This window comes from Mobula birostris, chromosome 1, assembly GCF_030028105.1.
Source record: "Mobula birostris isolate sMobBir1 chromosome 1, sMobBir1.hap1, whole genome shotgun sequence".
Lineage (NCBI taxonomy): Eukaryota > Metazoa > Chordata > Chondrichthyes > Myliobatiformes > Myliobatidae > Mobula > Mobula birostris.
In genome coordinates this window covers 25302666-25325714 of record NC_092370.1, presented here as the reverse complement: position 1 = coordinate 25325714, position 23049 = coordinate 25302666, and the positions used below count along the sequence as shown (strand labels likewise).

The 23049-nt window shown below is 46.3% G+C and overlaps 1 protein-coding gene across 4 annotated transcripts in view; it reads right to left on the bottom strand.

The window, feature by feature from the left end:
• Positions 1-23049, bottom strand: part of LOC140195107 (lethal(3)malignant brain tumor-like protein 4) — a 402850-nt gene that overhangs the window by 151237 nt on the left and 228564 nt on the right. For all 4 annotated transcript variants that reach the window (XM_072252853.1, XM_072252873.1, XM_072252862.1 and 1 more), the window contains one exon: positions 19356-19458. In XM_072252853.1, the coding sequence (XP_072108954.1) occupies positions 19356-19458 (103 nt within the window). The remainder of the gene's footprint in view (positions 1-19355; positions 19459-23049) is intronic.

Sequence of the window (23049 nt, the reverse complement as noted above, 5' to 3'; positions counted from 1 at the left end):
TGGCATGTCAACAAATACACTCAAAAGCTTCTATAGTTGTACCGTGGAGAGCATTCTGACAGGCTGCATCACTGTCTGGTATGGAGGGGCTACTGCACAGGACCGAAAGAAGCTGCAGGATGTTATAAATCTAATCAGCTCCATCTTGGGCACTAGCCTAGAAATTACCCAGGACATCTTTAAGGAGCGGATTCTCAGAAAGGCAGCGTCCATTATTAAGGACTTCCAATGCCCAGGACATGCCCTTTTCTCACTGTTACCATCAGGTAGGAGATACAGAAGCCTGAAGGCACACACTCAGAGATTCAGGAACAGCTTCTTCCCCTCTGCCATCCGATTCCTGAAGGGACTTTGAAGCTTTGGACACTACCTCACTTTTTTTTAGATATACAGTATTTCTGTTTTTTGCACATTTTTTAATAATCTCTTCAATATATGTAATTGATTTATTTGTTTATTTATTATTATGTTTTATTTTGTTATTTTTTTTCTCTCTCTGCTAGATTATGTATTGCATTGAAGTGCTGCTGCTAAGTTAACAAATTTCACGTTACATGCCAGTGGCGGGAGGAGGAGATAGCAGCGCGCCGCGCGTGCGCAGCCCTCCAGTGAAAAATGATGTCGTATCTGTTAAATAGGGGCCGTGGACAATTCTGATTTGATGGAGACAGACATGAAAGCACAGAGGAACATCTGGAGAAATTTCTGAAACGCCAGTTCGCTGCCGTTGTTACTGCGCAATCGAGAATCTTCCGAGGGAAGGCCCCAAAATCCCCGGCTTTGCCTGCTGCTGGAAACCAAGGCTCTTGTTCGGATAGAGATGGTGCTCAGTACTCGGTGCCGGAGGGCTGATCGGAGGCTCGAAGTTTTCGGATGACTCAGAGTCAGACTGTGGTCGGGCATGGCAGGGAGAGTTTTCTCCCTTCTCTTGTCTGCGTGAGATGTGGGACATTTGAGAGACTTTGAACTTTTTACTGTGCCATGGACTGTTCTTCATCAAGTTATGGTATTGTTGCACTGTTGTAACTATATGTTATAATTATGTGGTTTTGTTAGTTTTTTCAGTCTTGGTTTGTCCTGTGTTTTGTGATATCACACCGGAGGAAATATTGTTTCATTTCTTAATGCATGCATTACTAAATGATAATAAAAGAGGACTGCGTGTCTTCATACTCTAATAAACCTGATTCTGATAAATCAGCCATGATGGAATGGTTTTGCAGACTCGATGGGCCAAATGGCCTAATTCTACTCCTTTGCCTTCTGGTTTTATGGACTTGACATATTGCGTCAGTCGGATTGGCAAAAACATCTCCTCCACAATCTCCATCAGCATGGGTGCACAACAGGGCTCTATGCTTAGTCCCCTGCTCTACTCGCTTTAAACCCATGACTGTGTGGTTAAATACAGCTCAAACACCACATACAAGTTTGCTGATGACACCACTGCTGTGGACTGCATCAAAGGTGGAGATGAATCAGCATACAGGAGGGAGATTGAAAACTTGGCTGAGTGGTGCTAAAACAACAACCTCTCATTCAATGTCAGCAAGACCAAGGAACTGACTGTAGACTTCAGGGGAGGGAAACCAGAAGTTGCATGCCATCTTGGTCAATGTCTCCCATCCACTACATACTGTACTGGGTGGGCACAGGAGTACATTCAGCCAGTGACTCATTCCACCGAGATGCAACACAGAGTGTCATAGGAAGTCATTCCTGCCTGTGGACATCAAACTTTACAACTCCTCCCTTGGAGGGTCAGACACCCTGAGCCGATAGGCTGGTCCTGGACTTATTTCATAACCTACTGGCATAATTTACATATTACTATTTAACTATTTACTATTTTCTATTACTATTCTATTACTATTTATTATTTCTATGACTATTACTATTTACTATTTACTAATAGTAATATTACTATTACTGTTTCTATTACTATTTATTATCTATGGTGCAACTGTAACGAAAACCAATTTCCCCCGGGATCAATAAAGTATGACTATGACTATTGCCTGAATGAAGGCAACACACAGCAATTAAGCCACTCAATACCTTCCAGAACCAAGCCGAAACTCCGTCCATGACACTAAACATTCATTTCCCCTACCACCCTCACACTGCACACGTCAGAACACTGCGTCATGTGGGTTCCCCTCAAGGTCACACAACTTTCTAAAGGAACAATATCACTGATCATTCATGATTGCTGGGTCTCGATCCCAGCAACTCTTGTCCAATAACACTCAGCAGACAACTTCGCCAGAAGAACTGCAGCACTCTAAGGTGATGGCTCACCTTTGCAAGGCCAATGAGCGATGCTGACCTTACCATCCAAACCTGGATAAATACAAAAAGGAACAGAATCCAATAGGACCTTGATCTACTGGGCCAGTAAGGTGAGGAATGGCAAACAGAGTTTAATTCAAACATATGAAGGGCCAAAAGGCTTGTTTCTGTGCTGTAATGTTCTATGGTTCTATATATGAGGAGTTACATTTTGGTAAGACACGTCAGGGCAGCACTTACACAGTAAACAGTAAGGCACTGTGGAGTGCTGTAGAATACAGAGACATAGAACAGTGTAGGCACACAGTTCGCTCAAAGTGGCAACACAGGTAAATAGGATGATGAAGAAGGCATCTGGCATGCTTATGATCAGGATATTGTGTGTAGGAGTTGGAATGTACACAGCATGGCAAGGACACATTTGGAATACGGCATACAGTTCTGATTGCACTGCTCCAGGAAGGATGTCATTAAATAGATCTCTGAGGATGTTAGCCATGACTGAATGGTTTGGGTTTTAAGGAAAGGCATGGATAAGGTAGGAATGCAGTATAGAGGATTGAAGGCGATCTTATAGAAGTTTATCAAATCATGGAGGGCATAGAGAACAGCCAAAGGTTCCCCCCCCCCAAGGTATGGGAGTCCAAAACTAGAAGGTATAGATTTAAAGTGATGGGGTGGAGGGGGAGGTGGGAGTATTGAAAAGGGACCTCTGAAGGGGCAACTTTTTCACACAAGCGTGGTGAGCATACAGAATCAGCAGTCAGAGGAAGTTGTAGAGGCAGGAGGAATTACAACATTTAAAAGGCATTTAGAAAGTTACAGCGACTAAGAAAGAAGTTTAGAGCAGGGGATCCCAACCTGGGATCCACGGACCCCTTGCTTAATGGTTTTGGTCCAAGGCACAAAAAAGATTGGGAACCCCTGGTTTAGAGGGATATGGGCCAAACACGGGCAAATGGGACAAACTCAGTTAGGCTACTAGGTTGAGTGGGACCAAAGGACCTGCTTCCATGCTTTTTAGCTCTGCAAATCTATCCAGGGAATTCTTTGTGCCAGTTGTTTCTACTCACTCCTTTGAAGTCTTTTGGACAGTTACTGAGGTTATTCTGCCTACACCATTACTTTACGATGAAATCTGCCAAATAAAAGGTTGAGTGATTTCAGGACTTTAAACACTGGATTCCTAAATCTTTTTCATTTAAGTGTGTACCGTTGGACAGTACTGCGGTGCAGCTGTGGAGCAGGTTCAGCTCCAAGCTCCGATGCAGTCTGAGTGGGCTTGCACATCCTCACTGTGACTGCAGAGGTTCCTTCTGAGTGCTCCATTTCCCTCTCACATCCAAATGACATGTAGGTTATACTTTATACTTCATTGTCGCCAAACAATTGATACATCTATTCATCACAGCGATATTTGATTCTGCGCTTCGCGCTCCCTGGAGTACAAATCGATAGTAAATATTAAAAATTAAAATTATAAATCATAAATAGAAAATAGAAAAGGGAAAGTAAGGTAGTGCAAAAAAAAAGAGAGGCAGGTCCAGATATTTGGAGGGTACGGCCCAGATCCGGGTCAGGATCCATTCAGCAGTCTTATGACAGTTGGAAAGAAGCTGTTCCCAAATCTGGCCGTACGAGTCTTCAAGCTCCTGAGCCTTCTCCCGGAGGGAAGAGGGACGAAAAGTGTGTTGGCTGGGTGGGTCCTGTCCTTGATTATCCTGGGAGCACTGCTCTGACAGCGTGCGGTGTAAAGTGAGTCCAAGGACGGAAGATTGGTTTGTGTGATGTGCTGCGCCGTGTTCACGATCTTCTGCAGCTTCTTCTGGTCTTGGACAGGACAACATCCAGACCAGGTTGTGATGCACCCTAGAAGAATGCTTTCTACGGTGCATCTATAAAAAGTTAGTGAGGGTTTTAGGGGACAGGCCAAATTTCTTTAGTAAGTCAGGTCATTTGTGATATTGACCCTGAGGAACTTAAAGCTTTTGACCTGTTCCACTTGCGCACCACCGATGTAAATGGGGTTATGCAGTCCGCTACTCCTTCTGAAGTCAACAACCAATTCTTTTGTTAGTAGCTTAAATGAAGACAGTAAATTTTCTGTAACATGTAGGTGAGTGGTGGAACCTACAGAGAGTTGAGTGGGATATAGGGAGAAGACAGTGAGATTAGTATATCATCGGTGTGAATTGGTACTCAATGGTTGGACCAACAGTCTGTTTCCATACTGTGTGAGGCTATAACTAATGAGTTGTTAAGCTAGCAGTATAATTGCAAATCAGCTGTGTAAATATAAAACAAAAACAAGCAAAATCCACCATATTCCATGGGAAATTAATCAATTTAAAAGCTTTAGTATTCCTGTTTCTGAGATACTAAAATGAAATTAAGCTACTCTATAAAACAAATCCACATGGTAAGCCATATGATGCAGAATTCCTAATACTCTCCTTGTGGATTTTCTCTCCAAAGATTAAGGACATTAAAGGCAAGACTAGTGAGTTGTAGACTGATAGTAAATACATTTTCTGGGAGGCATAATTTGTTTCATAAGTGCTGCATGTCAAATTAAATTGCACAGAATTATCTGGACTCTTCATCAGACAAAACTCACCATGAATATTCAAAATGGAAGTTAATGAATGACCCAAAGCTATTTTTAATTCATTGACATCTAGATTCAATAAAAAAAACTGCGAGCCTCCACTAAAACTCATAATAAATCAGATTGATGCACAATAAAATACAATTAAATGACTATAAACTACTGATAAGGAACTAAGGATGCTTCAGTATTAACAGGGAGAGGCACTGGAAGCAGGGATATGATTCTGAAATTTTGCAGGAAAAGGGAGAATCTGTTCAGCATGTTGCCAATGCTCTTCTAAATCTGTCATCTCATTCTCATTTTATTTTCATGTACCGTTCAGGATCAGGAATCACATGACATAATCTCAATTTAGTATTTAAATAGCCAATCAAAAATTTCAATTGTATTGGAAATTATAAACAAAAGAAAAATGGTGCAGAATTGGGATGATTTACTGATTACTTGCCTGATGCATTGCTGAGATTCGTGAGAGTGGCAGATTCAGCCAGTTTTAGTGGTCTAATCCGATCAAGAGAAGCGAATGAAATTAAACATTCATCTAAATTCCCCTGTGCGCCTCAGTCCTGTCCCTTTCCCTTGGAAAATTTAGCTCATTGTGTCCTTGATGGTCAAGAAGGAGTAACCTGCTAAATTCCACTTTGCAATCTCTCGACTGCAGTTCACATCTTTTCAAGCACATATCCATTGAGGATTTTTGTCTTGGCAACTCTTTCAAGCAACAGATTCTGCACCTCTTTTGCACTGAGTCAGTAAGTTATGGTGAGTTCCAGAGTCACCATTTTGTGCAGGTGCAGAAACGAGTCCTTGTGACCCCCTGGTTTGTGAATTGGTGAGATCAGAATCAAGATCTAGTGTTCGGGATCTGTCATCGGTGAGTCTAGAGTTCAAGGCCTAGTGTTTGGTGATCGGCATGTCCTGGGATCAATGCCGAAGACTGAGGCCTGAGAGTCAAAGTGGAAGTCTGGAAGCTGGGGCCCACTGACTGCATCCGAGTCCATGCCAATTTCTGCACGTCTGCTGCGGAAACCGAAGCCCAAATTTGAACTCACGTGAGGCTGGAGCCTGAAGAAGGTGGCTAAAGGACTGTGTATGTGTGTGGGTGGGAGGGAGTGATGGGGCTTGTTTAGCTGGTGTTGTTTTGTTGCTTGTTGTGTTCTGTGTTGTTCTACTGAGCATTGTAAACACGTGAAGTTGGTGCTGGAATGTGTACCGACGCATGTGGACAGCCCCCAGCACAGCCTCACATTTCACTGTAAGTTTCAATGTACAGTACGTGTGATAAATAAACTTGACTCATGGACCTTTTGTTTGACTTTTCTGAAGCCTCGCTAAAATCCAAAAGCATTACCCTCATTAAAAAATTCCACTGTGGTCAGGCACTGACCGGGAATTAACAAAATCTGTGCGGATTGACTTTGAATAAATTACCTCAGTATTATTATGCTGCCCCTTAGATGTGATTCCAATCACTTGCCCACTACTAAAGCTCTGATTTCTTCCTTATTAAAAGAAAATGCAGATCCACCCACCCATCTTGCAACCTCCACTCTTCCTGTGCATCCACCATTGCCAATCTCCTTCATATCCAATTTAAAGCTTTACCTGGCAGTCACCCCACCAAATGCACAGCATCCATTGAGAAATATGTGCTATTATAATAAGTCTGTTCTTGTCTTATTGCAGGAGACTGTGCAAAGCAGGAAAACAAGAGCTAAACTCCAACACATCTCGTTGGCATTTGACATAAGTTTTTTTTCAGTTGATGAGTGCTAGTGCCCCTACAGCATATGGCCACATGTAAGATAATGGGAAACAGAAATGCAATGGGATTATTATTGTCACATGCACCGAGAAACAGTAGAAAGCTTGTCGTCTGGCACGCTGTCACACAGATTAGATCATTTCACAGTTTATTGAGCAAGAACGAGGAAAAACAATAACAATGCAGAATAAAGTGTAACAGCTACAGAGAAAGTGCAGAACAGGTAAACAATAAGCTGCAAGCTCATAACGAGGTAGATTATGAGGTCAAGAGTCCATTTTATCAGACTAGGGAACCATTTAATAGTCTTAGAACAGCAGTCCCTGACCCTGATGATATGTGATTTCAAGCTTTTTTATTTTTTGCCTGATGGAAGAGGGGAGAAAAGACAGATAATAACCAGGCTGTGCGGAGCCTTTGATTAAGCTGGCTGCTTCACTCAGGTAGTGGGAAGTATAGACAGAGTCCACAGAAGGGAGACTGGTTTCTGTGATGTGCTGAGCTGTGTCCACAACTCTCTGCATTTTCGTGCGTTCACATGAAGGGCAGTTGCCGTACCAATTGTGATGCATCTGGACAGGATGTTTCCTGCGGGGCATCAATAACAGCTGCTAAGGTTTGACGGGAACATGGTAAATTTCTTCAGCCTGAAGAGAAATAGATGCATTCGTGAACTTTCTTGGCCACGGTGTCTATGTGGGTGGACCATTTCAGTTTTTTGGCAACATTATTTTTTTTTGGATTTGTTTCCAGCTTGGCCACTTTTGACCGTAGCAGAAAATTGGCCTTGCACAGTCACTCACTGATTCATTTCCACTGTTGGGTTTCACTAACTCTGTCTTGTTTTCTGTGATATCATTCCAGAGAAACATTGTATCATTTCTTAATACATGTATGCATTTCTAAATGACAATAAGAGAGGACTAAGTATTCTCATAATCTTAAAAAAAAAGTCAAATTAACTCATAGCTGCACCACTAAATTTCAAAACCCATGAAAACAACAAATTTCGTGACATATGCCTGTGATATTATACCTGATCCTGATTCTGAAATATTGCACCTCTTGAGTGATTAACGTGAGATACAACTTGATTATCAGTGAGGTGGTAACAAGCAGTCAGAAACAGAATCAGATTTAATATCATTAGCATATGTTGTGAAATTTGTTGTTTTGCAGCAGCAGTATATTGCAATATAATAGGCATTCGTTAGTCTCGTGAGACTATGGATTTGCGCCTTGGAAGGTCTCCAGGGCGCAGGCCTGAGCAAGATTGTATGGAGGACCAGCAGTTGCCCATGCTGCAAGTCTGCCCTCTCCATGCCACCGATGTCCAAGGGAAGGGCACTAGGGCCAATACAGCTTGGCACCAGTGTCGTCACAGAGCAATGTGTGGTTAAGTGCCTTGCTCAAGGACACAACACGCTGCCTCAGCTGAGGCTCGAACTAGCGACCTTCAGATCGCTAGACCGACGCCTTAACCACTTGGCCACGCGCCAACACATATTGCACTATATAATAATAAAAACCATAAGTTACATTAAGAAGTATATATTAAAAATTTAAATTAAATAGGTAGTGCAAAAAGAGGGGGGAAAAGTGAGGTAGTGTTCATGGGTTCATCGTCAGAAATTTGGTGGCGGAGAGGAAGAAGCTGTTTCTGAAATATTGAGTATGTGTCTCCAGGCTTCTGTACTTCTTCCTTGATGGTAACAACAAGAAGAGGTGAGGTCTTCAAACAGCACGAGACCTCGTTCATTGGTGAAGTTTAAAAAGAGCTCTGGAACTTTCAGCTTTCTTTCGATGACACAAAGTATATTTTTAAGATGGAAGGAGGGGAAAGCGTACAAGCTGGCAGGTGATAAGTGTGAAGAGTCAGAGAGAAGAAGAGTTCACAGTGGTGGAGCAGCGAGAGAGAGCCTCATTGAACACAATTCCTTTCCACCCACAGATGCTGCTCAGTCCACTGAGTTCGAAGTTTAGCAACTTTCAGCTTTCTTTCGGTGGGCTGAAATCAGCGCAGGGACAATAAAGAGGAGGTGTAAGCAGAGCAGCTATTGTGTGAGTGGGCCAGTGTTAACGGTGGTCCAGCTTTAACTCAACAGGCTTGGGCAAGCAGAGGTGGAGGTTCTAAGTACGTTTCTGGTAGGTTGTTTTTCTTTGTTAGTACATAGCTAACGTGCTGAAAATGGATCCAGAGGTAGTAGTATGTTCCTTGTGTGAGATGTGGGAAATTTGGGAGACCTCTAATCTCCCTGACAACTACAGGAGAATGAAGAGGTGAGATAGGAACTACTGGGAGCAATTTGGAAGGCGCAGAAAAGATACATCCCAAAGATTAAGTTTTCTGAAGAGAGGATGACACCACAATGGCTGACAACGGTAGTCAAAGACAGCATAAATGCAAGAAGGTAGGGCATATAATATAGCAAAAATTTTTCTAAACCAACAACAGACAACTAAAAAGGTCATAATGAGAGAAAAGATGAAATATAAATAGATGTACAGGGATTAAAGACAGATGAGAGTGGATATCAGACCACTGGAAATGACGCTGGAGAGGTAGCAATGGGAGACAAAGAAATGGCAGAGGAACTTAAAAAGCACTTGGTATCAGTCTTCAGTGAGGAAGACATTAGCAGAATGTCAGAAATTCAAGCGGTCAGGGGGCAGAATTAAGGGCCTTTGTTCTTACTAAGGAGAGGGTGCTTAGAAAGCTGAAAAGGTTGAGGTAGCTAAGTCACCTGGACCAGGTGAACGACACCCTAGGATTCTGAAAGAGATAGCTGAAGAGCTTGTGGAGGCATTAGTAATGATCTTTCAAGAACCACCAGATTGGAATGGTTCCTGAGGATTGTAAAATTGCAAATATCACTCCACTCATAAGAAGGGAGGGAAGCAGAAGATATAACATTATAGGCCAGTTAGCCTGGCTTCAATGGTTGGAAAGATGTTGGATCTATTATTAAGGATGAGGTTTTGGAGTAATTGGAGGCACATGATAAAATAGGCCAAGATCAGCATGGTTTTCTAAAGAGGAAATCTTGCTGACAAATCTGTTCAAATTCTTTAAGAAAGTAACAGGCAGGATGGACAAAGGAGAGTCAATGGATGTTGTTTATTTGGATTTTCAGCAGATTTTGCCAAGGTGCTGCACAAGAGGCTGTGTAACAAAATAAGAGCCCATGGTATTCAGGAAAGGTACTAGCATGGACAGAAGATTGGCTGACTGTTAGGAGGCAAAGAATAGGAATAAAGGGAGTATAGTGGTGTGCTACACACAGCGCTAGAATAACCACACGGAGTCGGTGAGATAGAGTTGCGATAAAGAGATTTATTCAAACTTCGCGGCCTGCTTTAAAGCCTTCCTGTTCCCGCCCTCCCTGGGCGGGACTGCTGTGGGGAATGAATATTCCCAGACCCTTTCCGCGCGTGGGATTTTCCCCCTGCTGGTGAAGATGGCCTGGCGCCCTTTTTGGGGCCGGCTCTCTGCCTGCGCACGCTGTTGTGAGCCGGTTCGTGGGTGCCAGAAAGTGGGTCGCCACATAACCGCCCCCCAGAACCGGCGATACCTCCCCCAATGTCCACAGTCTGGATCGGCCTCTGTTTGGGAGGTCTGCCCCTGCGCCGCGGTGCCTGAGCCTGGACCGGCTGCGCCAAGTCCACATGGGCCAGTTTGAGTCGGTCCACCGTGAAAACCTCCTCTCTCCCCCCAATGTCCAGCACGAACGTGGACCTGTTGTTCCTAATCACCTTAAACGGCCCCTCGTAGGGCCGCTGTACTGGTGCCCGGTGTCTGCCCCGTCGTACAAAAAGAAACTTACAGTTCTGCAGGTCTTTGGGTACGCAGGTCGGGCTCTGTCCGTGCTGTGAAGTGGGTATAGGGGCCAGGTTACCGAGCCTCTCCCGTAGTCTGTCCAGGACTGCTGTGGGTTCTTCTTCTTGCCCCCTTGGGGCTGGTATGAACTCTCCTGGGACGACATAGGGGTGCGCTGTACACCAACTCGGCCGACGAGGTGTGCAGATCCTCTCCGGGCGCCGCGCGGATTCCGAGCAGGACCCAGGGAAGTTTGTCCACCCAGTTAGGCCCCTCCAGGCGGGCTATGAGAGCCGACTTCAGGTGATGGTGGAAACGCTCCACTAGCCCGTTCGACTGTGGGTGGTAGGCAGTTGTGTGGTGTAGCTGTGTTCCTTAAAGGTTGGCCATAGCCGACCACAGGCTGGAGGTGAACTGAGCGCCCCTGTCAGAGGTAATGTGAGTTGGTACCCCGAAGCGGGCTACCCAGGTTGCGATCAGTGCTCGGGCGCAGGAGTCGGAGGTGGTGTCGGTGAGCGGGACTGCCTCTGGCCATCTGGTGAACCGGTCTACGACAGTTAGGAGGTACTGTGCTCCTCGCGACACTGGCAGGGGCCCCACGATATCCACATGGATGTGGTCGAACCTCCGGCGGGTGGGTTCGAACCGCTGTGGCGGAGCGTTGGTGTGCCGCTGCACCTTGGCCGTTTGGCACTGCATGCACGTTTTGGCCCATTCACTGACCTGTTTACGCAGCCCATGCCACACGAATCTGTTGGAGACCAGCCGGACGGTTGTCCTGATGGAGGGGTGCACTAAGTTGTGAATGGATTCGAAAACCCGCCAGCGCCAGGCTGCTGGGACGACGGGGCGGGGTTGGCCGGTAGCTACGTCACATAGTATGGTCCTCTCGCCTGGGCCTACGGGGAGGTCTTGGAGCTGCAAACCGGAGACTGCAGTCCTGTAACTGGGGATCTCAGTGTCTGCCTGCTGTGCCTCTGCCAGCGCTGCATAGTCCACCCCCTGGGACAGGACCTGTATGGTCGGTCTGGAAAGTGCGTCTGCCATGACGTTGTCCTTTCCCGAGACGTGCCGGATGTCCATCGTGTACTCGGAGATGTAGGACAGATGTTGCTGCTGGCGGGACGACCAGGGGTCGGACACCTTCACGAACGCAAAACTAAGTGGTTTTTGGTCTGTGAACGCGGTGAAGGGCCTACCTTCTAAGAAGTACCTGAAATGCCAGATTGCCAGGTATAGTGCCAATAGCTCCCGGTCGAAAGCACTGTATTTGAGTTCAGGTGGTCGTAGGTGTTTGCTGAAGAACGCCAGGGGTTGCCAGCGACCCTCGATGAGTTGTTCCAGCACCCCACCGACTGCTGTGTTGGATGCGTCCACCGTGAGGGCAGTAGGAATGTCCGTTCTGGGGTGCACTAGCATCGCGGCGTTTGCTAAGGCTTCTTTGGTTTTAACGAAAGTGGTTGTGGCCTCTTCATCCCAGGTAATGTCCTTGCCCTTACCCGACATTGGAGTTAACAGGGGTCACATGGTTCTGGCTGCTGAGGGGAGGAAACGGTGGTAGAAATTCACCATACCCATGAATTCCTGCAGGCCTTTGATTGTGTTGGGTTGGGGGAAGTTGCGGACCGCGTCTACCTTGGCGGGCAGCAGGGTTGCCCTGTCTTTAGTAATCCTGTGGCCCAGGAAGTCGATGCTGTCGAGTCCGAACTGGCATTTGGCTGGGTTGATTGTAAGGCCGAATTCCCTCAGGCGGGAGTAGAGCTGGCGGAGGTGGGACAGATGCCCCTGCCGACTACTGCTGGCTATGAGGATGTCGTCCAAATAGATGAATGCAAAGTCCAGGTCGCGTCCCACCGCGTCCATTAGCCGCTGGAAAGTCTGTGCGGCATTCTTTAGACCAAACGGCATTCGGAGGAATTCAAAAAGTCGGAACGGGGTGATAAGTGCTGTTTTGGGGATGTCGTCTGGATGTACAGGGATTTGATGGTATCCCCGGACGAGGTCTACCTTGGAAAAGATCCTTGCGCCGTGTAGGTTTGCTGCGAAGTCTTGAATGTGCGGCACAGGGTAGCGGTCTGGAGTTGTAGCCTCGTTCAGCCTGCGGTAGTCACCGCATGGTCTCCAGCCCCCCGTTGCCTTGGGCACCATGTGCAGGGGGGAGGCCCATGGGCTGTCGGACTGTCGTATGATCCCCAATTCCTCCATCTTCTTGAACTCCTCCTTCGCCAGTCGGAGCTTGTCCGGGGGAAGCCTTCAAGCACGGGCATGGAGGAGTGGTCCCTGGGTCGGGATGTGGTGCTGTACTCTGTGTCTGGGCATGGCTGCCGTGAACTGCGGTGTCAGTACTGATGGGAAATCCGCCAGGACCCTGGTGAATTCATCGTTGGACAGCGTGATGGAGTCCAGGTGTGGGGCTGGCAACTTAGCTTCACCCAGGGAAAACGTTTGAAAAGTCTTGGCGTGGACTAGTCGTTTCCCTTGCAGGTCGACCAGCAGGTTGTGGGCTCACAGAAAATCCGCCCCCGGGAGTGGTTGGGCCACGGCGGCCAGTGTGAAGTCCCACATGAACCGGCTGGAGCTGAACTGTAGACACACCGTGCAGGTGCCGTAGGTTCGTATTGTGCTGCCATTTGCGGCCCTCAGGGTGGGTCCCGGTTCTCTGTTGCGGGTGTCGTAACTCGTTGGAGGTAAAACGCTGATCTCCGCTCCAGTGTCGACCAAAAATCGGCGTCCCCACTGCTTGTCCCAGACGTACAGGAGGCTGTCCTGATGGCCAGCCGCCGTAGCCATCAGCGGTGGCTGGCCCTGGCGTTTCCCGGGAATTTGCAGGGTGGTCTACAGCGGCGGGCTTTGTGCCCCACCGCTGGTGGTAGAAGCACCATTGTTCGTTGGGCTCCTCACTCCCCTCGCCGGGTTTTGTAGACTCTGCTGCCGGGCCTGGTCTGGTCTGTCGTTGGGTACGTGGCTTGGTGATCTGTGCGACGGATGCCCCTCTCTCTTTCCTGGCATTCCACAGCACATCTGCTCGGGCCGCCACCTCCCGGGGGTTGCTGAAATCTGCGTCGGACAGCAGCAGGCGTATGTCCTCGGGCAGTTGCTCTAGGAACGCCTGCTCAAACATGAGGCAGGGTTTGTGTCCTTCAGCCAGGGCCAGCATCTCGTTCATTAATGCTGACGGCGGCCTGTCTCCCAAACCATCCAGGTGCATTAAGCGGCGTGCTCGTTCGCGCCGTGAGAGTCCGAACGTCCTTATGAGCAGGGCTTTGAATGCTGTGTATTTGCCGTCCTCCGGGGGCGACGGTATAAACTCCTCAACTTATGCAGCAGTCTCCTGGTCGAGGGAGCTCAGCACGTAGTAGTAACGAGTGGACTCCGAGGTTATCTGCCGAATGCGGAATTGCGCTTCTGTCTGTTCCAACCACAGATGGGGTCTCAGCAGCCAAAAGCTTGGCAGTTGTAACGAAACTGCGTGAACAGGTGCAGCGTCGGGCATCTCTGGCCCAAATATCGTTTGGGCCATCGGGGTCACCAAATGTAGCGGTGTGCTACACACAGCGCTAGAATAACCACACGGAGTCGGTGAGTTAGAGTTGCGATAAAGAGATTTATTCAAACTTCACAGCCTGCTTTAAAGCCTTCCCGTTCCTGCCCTCCCTGGGTGGGACTGCTGTGGGGAATGCATATTCCCAGACCCTTTCCGCGAGCGGGATTTTCCCCCTGCTGGTGAAGATGGCCTGGCACCCTTTTTGGGGCCGGCCCTCTGCCTGTGCGCGCTGTTGTGAGCCGGTTCGTGGGTGCTAGAAAGTGGGTCACCACAGGAGGACATTTCTGGTTGGCTGCTGTTAAGACCACTTCTTTTCACATTTTATGTCAACATTTGGATGACTTTGTGGCCAATTTTGCAGATAACACAAAGACAGGTGGAGGGCAGGTACAGCTGAAGAAGCAGGGTGCCTGCAGGACTTAGAAAGACTGGGGGAATGGGCAAAGAAGCTGCAGATGAAATATAATGTAGGGAAATGCATAGTTATGCTCTTTAGCAAAAGGAACGAAGGCTCGGACTATTTTCTAAATGGGGAGAAAATTAAGAAATCAGAGATGCAGAGGGACTTGGGAGTCCTCGTGCAGGATTTCCCGAAGGTTAACTTGCAGGTTGAGTTGTTGGTAAGGAAGGCAAATGCAATGTTAACATTCATTACAACATATCGAACATTGAAAGGTCCGGATAGAGTGGATGTGAAATGGATATTTCCTATGGTGGGAAAGTCTAGGACCAGAATTGGGGGGCATTCATCTCGAACAGAGATGAGGAAAAATTTCTTTAGCCAGAGGATGATGAATCTGTGGAATTCATGGCCACAGAAGGCTGTGCAGGCCAAGTCATTGGGTATATTTAAGGTGGAGGTCGATAGGTTCTTGATTAATCAGGGTGTCAAAGGTTGCAGAAAAATGGTGAGAGATTGCAGTTGAGAGGGATAATAAATCAACCATGATGGAATGACGGAGCAGACTCAATGGGCTGAATAGCCTAAGTCTGCTCCTATGTCTTATAGTGATGGTGGTCCTTAATGATGGAGACCATTTTTGTGAGACATCGACTTTTAGAGGTGTCCTCGATGCTGGGGAGGCTAGTAGCAATGATGAAGCTGGCTGAGTGTACAACTTTCTGCAGCTTTTTCCAATCCTCCCCACCAGACGGTATTGCAACCAGTTAGTATGATCTCCACGTAGAAATGTGCTGATTTCTGTAGAAATTTGAGAGCATCTTCAAGTCAAGTCAAGTCACTTTTTATTGTCATTTCGACCATAACTGCTGGTACAGTACACAGTAAAAATGAGACAACATTTTTCAGGACCATGGTGCTACATGAAACAATACAAAAACTACACTGAACTACGTAAAATAACACAAAAACTACACTAGTCTACAGACCTACGCAGGACTGCATAAAGTGCACAAAACAGTGCAGGCATTACAATAAATAATAAACAAGACAATAGGCACAGTAGAGGGCAGTAGGTTGGTGTCAGTCCAGGCTCTGGGTATCGAGGAGTCTGATGACCTGGGGGAACTGTTATATAGTCTGGTCGTGAGAGCCTGAATGCTTCGGTGCCTTTTGCCAGATGGCAGGAGGGAGAAGAGTTTGTATGAGGGGTGCATGGAGTCCTTCACAGATGCAGCGTGTCTTGTAAATATCTCTAATGGCAGGAAGAGAGACCCCGATGATCTTCTCAGCTGACCTCACTATCCGCTGCAGGGTCTTGCGATCCAAGATGGTGCAATTTCCGAACCAGGCAGTAATGCAGCTGCTCAGGATGCTCTCAATAAAACCTCTGTAGAATGTGGTGAGGATGGGGGGCGGGGTGCGGTGGGAGATGGACTTTTCTCAGCCTTCGCAGAAAGTAAGACGCTGCTGGGCTATCTTTGCTATGGAGCTGGTGTTGACAGACCAGGTGAACACCAAGAGATTTGGTGCTCTTAACAATCTCTACGGAGGAGTCGCCAATGTTCAGTGGAGAGTGGTCACTCCGTGCTCTCCTGAAGTCAACAACCACCTCTTTTGTTTTTTTCACATTCAGAGACAGGTTGTTGGCTCTGAACCAGTCCGTTAGCTGCTGCACTTCCTCTCTGTATGCTGACTCGTCGTTCCTGCTGATGAGACCCACCACGATCGTGACATTGGCGAACTTGATGATGTGATTTGAGCTGTGTGTTGCAGCACAGTTGTGGGTCAGCAGAGTGAACAGCAGTGGACTGAGCACACAGCCCTGGGGGGGGCCCCCGTGCTTAGTGTGATGGTGTTGGAGATGCTGCTCCCGATCCGGACTGACTGAGGTCTCCCAGTCAGGAAGTCTAGGATCCATTTGCAGAGGGATGTGTTCAGGCCCAGTAGGCTCAGCTTTCCAATCAGTTTCTGAGGAATGATTGTGTTGAATGCTGAAGTCTATGAACAGCATTCCAACGTACGTCATCCTTGATGACATAGCAATTCTCCTCAAACTCCAAATGAAATATTGCCACTTTCATGTCTTCTTTGTAATTGCATTAACATGTTGAGTCCAGGATAGATTCTCAGAGATGCAGATACCCAAGAACTTGAAACTGCTTACGCTTTTCACTCAGATCCCTCGATGAGGACTGGTGTGTGTTCCCTCAGACTTCCCCTTCCTGAAGTCCACAACCAATTTCTCGTTCTTACTGATGTTGAGTGCAAGGTTGTGATACTCAAATATCCTGCCCTTGTCTTCTGACACCCCACCCCACCCCCCGTACAATACACAGATTCAAAGTCAATGGCCTGGGCAAGATGTGCAAACATAAGTTTAAACCAAACACCAGCATCACAGCAAATGCACTAATACTTGTCGCACCATGCACAGCAATAACTATGTTGGAATAGTAACAGGACCATTGCGATGAATGCTGCAATCCACTGAAGAACCAATATCAATCGTATTTTGAAATACAGGTAGGCTTCCTTTGATATGCATGCTTTTCTACTAATAGTTTGCGTCACACAGTCAAATATTGTTCGGTAAAATTAATATTTGGCCCCCATTGTTTAGTTGGCCTGAAAACAATCAATGTCCATCATGTGATAGGCACATCTTGGCATACTTGCTGTGAAATATTAAAATTGGATGCAAATCTACCACTTCCTTGCCAGTTTTACCTTCACATGCTTTTCACCCATCTCAGACTCGTCTAGATCCATCTAAGATTGCAGGTATTAGTCCATTGGCCTTATATGCACAATGATAGCTCTGACTCCGCAAAATTTGTTTTGCGCTACTAGGATACTGCCGGGACTAGAGAGGACGTCTTATGAAGATAGATTAATCGAGCTAGGGCCTTTCCCTTTGAAGCGAAGGAGGGTGAGAGGTGACTTGACAGAGGTGTACAAGGTGATAAGAGGCAAAGATAGTCTCACGCTATCCACTCTTTTTTCCAGGACAAAAATGGCTAATACAGAGGTTATAATTTTAAGGCGTTTGGAGGAAAGTATGAGGTCATGTCAGAGGGAAGTTCTTTACATAGAGAGTGGTGGGTGTGTGGAACACCCTGCGAGAGGTGATGGTAGAGTCAGATACATTTAAGAAACTCTTAGAGAGGCACGTGGATGAAAGAAAAATAGAGGGTTATAGAGGAGGGAAATGTTAAATTGTTTAAAAGGCTGGCTGAAGGGCATGCACTATGCTATAGTGTTCTACCTTCTTAAGACTGATTGCCATTTCCCCATTGCTAAGGGTTTGGCATCTGTTGCCCGTTATTACCGGTGGTTTACTTCCTGTGCCTGTCATCTCATTCTACATATTCCCAGAAACCAACCTCTGTCCCTTCCTCTGGCTTGGCTTGCCTCCCTCAGATATTATTTCCATTCTGTGGGGAGACTAATTCTGCAAGCAGAAAGAGAGAGAGAACTATCAGTAGCTTCTTTTCCAGCAGAACATCACTCCTAGTGGCTCCTGACAATCCCTTACCCGTCCACTAGTTCCATCCCAGTAGTACTGCCCTGCCACCTCCTGCTCTTGCTATCTCCCCAGCTACTGTTCCCAAGTACTTGAGATCCCAAGTGCCTGGCCCAAATCATCCCTGCTCCTTTCACACCTCATTATCTTAGCCCACAGCACCACTCCAATGGAGTTGCTCCCTGACACTGCTGGAACATTGTGTGTAGGCTTGTACGGGTCAGCAGCACATTGTGGATCAAAGAGCATGTGCTGTGATGTGCTGTTCTTCGTCTAGAATAAAGATTAGGAAAGATTTCAATTCTCGCAAAAGAAAATCAGCAATGGTTTGTTAAAGTTGGAAAAATGTGCAAGTTGGAGAGTAGTATCGCATTCCCACTGAGACAACTTGCAGCTGGGCCTGTACACAGCAGAACACACATGAATATGGAAACTGGAGGCTATTCCAGTTTGATTTATAAAGATTTAGAAATTGGGATTAGACACAGCAAATGGCTTTATGTAGTTTACAGCTATCACAATGGTGATCCTGACTACTGAAGGCACAATATCATGGTGTTAACATAATAGCCTTGTCCACTATTTTGTTAACACCAAGAAACATCCAAAATGCTCACTATGCCCGAAGCAACCTCATGAAGGATCCCACGCACCCTGCTTATGGACTGCTTGGCCCACCCCCATCAGGGAGAGGCTGCACAGCATCCACGCCAGGACCTCGATATTCAAAAACAATTACTTCTTCCAAGCCGCTAGGCTGAACAAAACCTCAGATTATTAACCCACCCACCACCACTAAATACACGTCACCTAGCATCACTTTCCCCCAAGAGGACTACAACCCTGTCGGAGGGTTTGGAGGCTCACGTGCCTCAATGGCCCGGGGAGTTATGTTGGCTGGGGCCAGGGCCTTGTGCTTTATTTCTTGGTAGGGTTATCCATGCCAAATATGTCAAAGGGTAGAGGCTAGACTAACAGTGGTCAACCAGTCCCCCTGATTCAGGGGTTTGGATCAGGGCTAAAAACCCTGACTAGTCAAAAAACAACGGTTATGGATCATCAATGAAGAATCTTTCTATACAGACAGAGATGAAGGACCTTCATTGCTGCCCTAAACACCAGCGGTGTAACAGGCAGTAAGTAAGCAAGCAGAATCATTTTATGTACGTATAATTAATCTATGTTACAGTACAAGTTACTTCTACATCGTGCTTTATAGGATTGCCTTCATACTTGTATTTTTGTGGTTTTTTTTGTTTATTGTATTCTTTATGCTGAGTGTGTTTTTATGCTGCATCTGATCTGCAGTAACAATCATTTTGTTCTTCTTTACACTAGTGCACCAAGAATGACAACAAACAATCTTGAATCTTCAAAAGATGCAGAAATTTATCACTCACCTGTGATGACCCGTGTATCGGGCACCTTTGATGTGCCCAACACCGATGCATCCAGGTGTCGGACATCCTCCTGGAGTTGGAGCTGCAACAAAGCCTTGTGAATCTGAAATTTTAAAAAAAGCCAAATTTGTAACGTTCAAAGAACATGGTAACCTGTCTCAATGACTATTGTCCAGTAATGTTTACATCCACTATGATAAAGTACTTTGAGAGACTGGGGATAGAACGTATCAGCTCCTGCTTGAGAAGCCACTTGGATTCATTTCAATTTGCCTACCATTACAACAGGTCAACAGCAGATACCATTTCATTGGTTCTTCATTCAATCCTGGAAAATCTGGACAGCAACGATGCATACATCAGGATGCTCTTTACTGATTACAGCTCAGTATTTAATACTATCATCCCCTCAAATTGAATTAATAAACTCAAAGTCCAAGCCCTCAATACCTCCTTGTGCAACTGGATCTATGACTTCCTCACCTGCAGACCCCAGTTAGTTCAAAACGGCAACAACACCTCCTTCACAGTCTCCTAAAGCACAGGTGCACCACAAGGCAGTGTGCTTAACACCCTGCTCATTTCACTTTACACTTATGACCGTGAGACTAAGCACAGCTCCAATGCCGCATTGAAGTTTGCCAATGACACTACTGTCAATGGCCGAATCAAAGGTGGTGATGAATAGGATGGGATTGAAAATCTGGCTGAGTGGTGCCACAACAACAATCTCTCAGTCAATGTCAGCAAATCAAGGAGCTGATTATTGACTTCAGGAGGAGGAAATGGGAGGTCCAACAGCCAGTTCTCATCAGGGGATCAGAGGTGGAGAGGGTCAGCAATTCGAAATTCCTCAGTGTTCTCATCTCACAGGATCTGTCCTGTGTCCAGCAAGTTAAGTGCCATTACAAAGAAAGCACGGCAGTGTGACAACTTTATTAGAAGTTTGTGAAAGTTCAGCATGTCGTCTAAAACTCTGATAAACTGCTATAGATGTGCAGTGGAGAGTATATTGACTGGTTGTATCGGGGCTTGGTACGGAAACACCGATGTCCTTGAATGGAAAAGCCTACAAAAAGTAGTGGATACAACCCAGTCCATCACAGGTAAAGCCCTACCCACCATTGAGCACATCTACATGGAGTGCTGTCACAGGAAAGCAGCATCCATCGTCAAGGACACCCGCCATTGAGTTCGTACCCCCTTTTCACTGCTGCTATCAGGAAGGTGATACAGAAGCCTCAAGACCCTCGCTTCCAGGTTCAGGTACCCCTCAACCATAGCCCCTTGAACCAGAGGGATATCTTCACTTGATTCATCACTGAACTGTTCCCACAAGCTATGGACTAATTTTCAAGAACTCTTTATCTCATGTTCTTGATATTTATTGCTTATTTATTTATTATTATTAAGTTTTCTCTTTCTTTTTGTATTTGCATGCCTGGCTTTTTTTTGGCACATTGGTTGTCTGTCTGTCCTGTTGGATGCAGTCTTTCATTGATTTGATTGTGTTCCTTGTACAGGAAGAAAGGAAAGTGAATCTCAGGGTTGTACATGGTGACATATATGTACTTTGATAATAAATTTACTTGAAACTTTGAAACTGTAAGCAGTTTAAGACTTTTAGATCACAAGCTCAATATTGTTGATTGATTTCAATTTTGTTAACATCAGACATTGCAATAGGAATCATAAAATGGAAGGAGCTGGCCAATGCAACATCAGAATTTCAAGCTTGCAAACTGAAATATACCTGAAGAAAAGGGTTCTAGACAGGTACAACTGCACAATCCCATTGACATGGGTTTGAGTATGCCTCTGGCACTCTGTGTGTGTGACACTCTGATTTTCCTCTGGGTGCTCCAGTTTCCTCCCACAATCAGAGACACGCTGATTAATTGGTTAGCTTGTGACCGTAAATTATCCCTCGTCAAGATGGCTGGTATTAAAATAAGGCAGGAATGGGCAAGGTCATGGGAGGGGGAGAGGGAGATAGAGATGGATAAAGACAGATAGGTGGGATAGAGGGCTTGAGAGGGATAGAGGGAGACAAGGGGGGAGGGAGAGATAGAGAGGGTGAGGAGGGTGAGGGAGGGATAGAGAGGGGGAGGGAGGTATTGGAAGGGGTTGGGAAAGGAGGGAGTGGGAGCGAGTTGGAGGAAGGGAGGGGTGGGAGGGAGTGGGAGGGAGAATGAAGAGAGGTGAGATAAAGGGAAAGATAGAGGAAGAGACGGAGGGAAATAGAACAAAGGAGATAAAGAGAGGGAAGATAAAGGGAGATAGAGGGAGAGATAGATGGGGAGGTAGCTGGGGAGATGGGAGTAGACGGGGGAGACAGGGTTGGGAGTCAGGAGGGAGGAGATGGGTGGGGGGAGATAGATAGTAAGAGAGAGATAGATAGCAGGAGGCAGGGAAGGGGATCAAAGGGAGTGAGGGAGACAGTGAGGGAGAGTCAGGGAGGGAGGGAGACAGTTGGGGGTGGGAGTTGGGTGGTGGGAGATAGAGGGTGGGAGATAGACAGAGGGGGATAGAGGGATGGGATGCGGGAGAGGGATAGATTGAGGGAGAGAGGGTGATAGATAGGAAAGGGAGATGGATTAAGGGAGATGGATAGAGGGAGGGAGGGAGGAAGGATTTGGCGGAAGGTGATGGCGAGAAGGAGATAGAGGGATAGAGAGGGAGAGAGTGAGATAGATAGGAGAGAGATATGGATAGAGGGAGGGAGGAGACAGAGGGAGAGGGATGGGAGGGTGGAGGCTTCACAAATAAATGGAATTATAGAATTACTCTGTGAACCAACATAGATTCAATGGAGCAAATGGAAACATGAAAAGGAAATATATATTTAAAAATGAATAGTTACTTCTGAAAGTGTCAGAACAAGTGTTGAATTTTGATTTCGTTTTCATAATTTATAAAAAAAAGTAGCAGATTAATAAAAGGAAACAAGGCAAACACTGGAAATCTGAAATAAAAGACAGAAATAGTCATAGTCATAGTCATACTTCATTGATCCCGGGGGAAATTGGTTTTTATTACAGGTGCACCATAAATAATAAATAGTAATAAAAACATAAATAGTTAAATAGTAATATGTAAATTATGCCAGTAAATTATGAAATAAGTCCAGGACCAGCCTATTGGCTCAGGGTGTCTGATCCTCCAAGGGAGGAGTTGTAAAGTTTGATGGCCACAGGCAGGAATGACTTCCTATGACGCTCCGTGTTGCATCTCGGAGGAATAAGTCTCTGGCTGAATGTACTCCTGTGCCTACCCAGTACAATATGTAGTGGATGGGACACATTGTCCAAGATGGCATGCAACTTAGACAGCATCCTCTTTTCAGACACCACCGTGAGAGAGTCCAGTTCCATCCCCACAACATCACTGGCCTTACGAATGTGTTTGTTGGTTCTGTTGGTGTCTGCTACCCTCAGCTTGCTGCCCCAGCACACAACAGCAAACACGATAGCACTGGCCACCACAGACTCGTAGAACATCCTCAGCATCGTCCGACAGATGTTAAAGGACCTCAGTCTCCTCAGGAAATAGAGACGGCTCTGACCCTTCTTGTAGACAGCCTCAGTGTTCTTTGACTAGTCCAGTTTATTATCAATTCGTATCCCCAGGTATTTGTAATCCTCCATGTCCACACTGACCCCCTGGATGGAAAAAGGGGTTACCGGTACCTTAG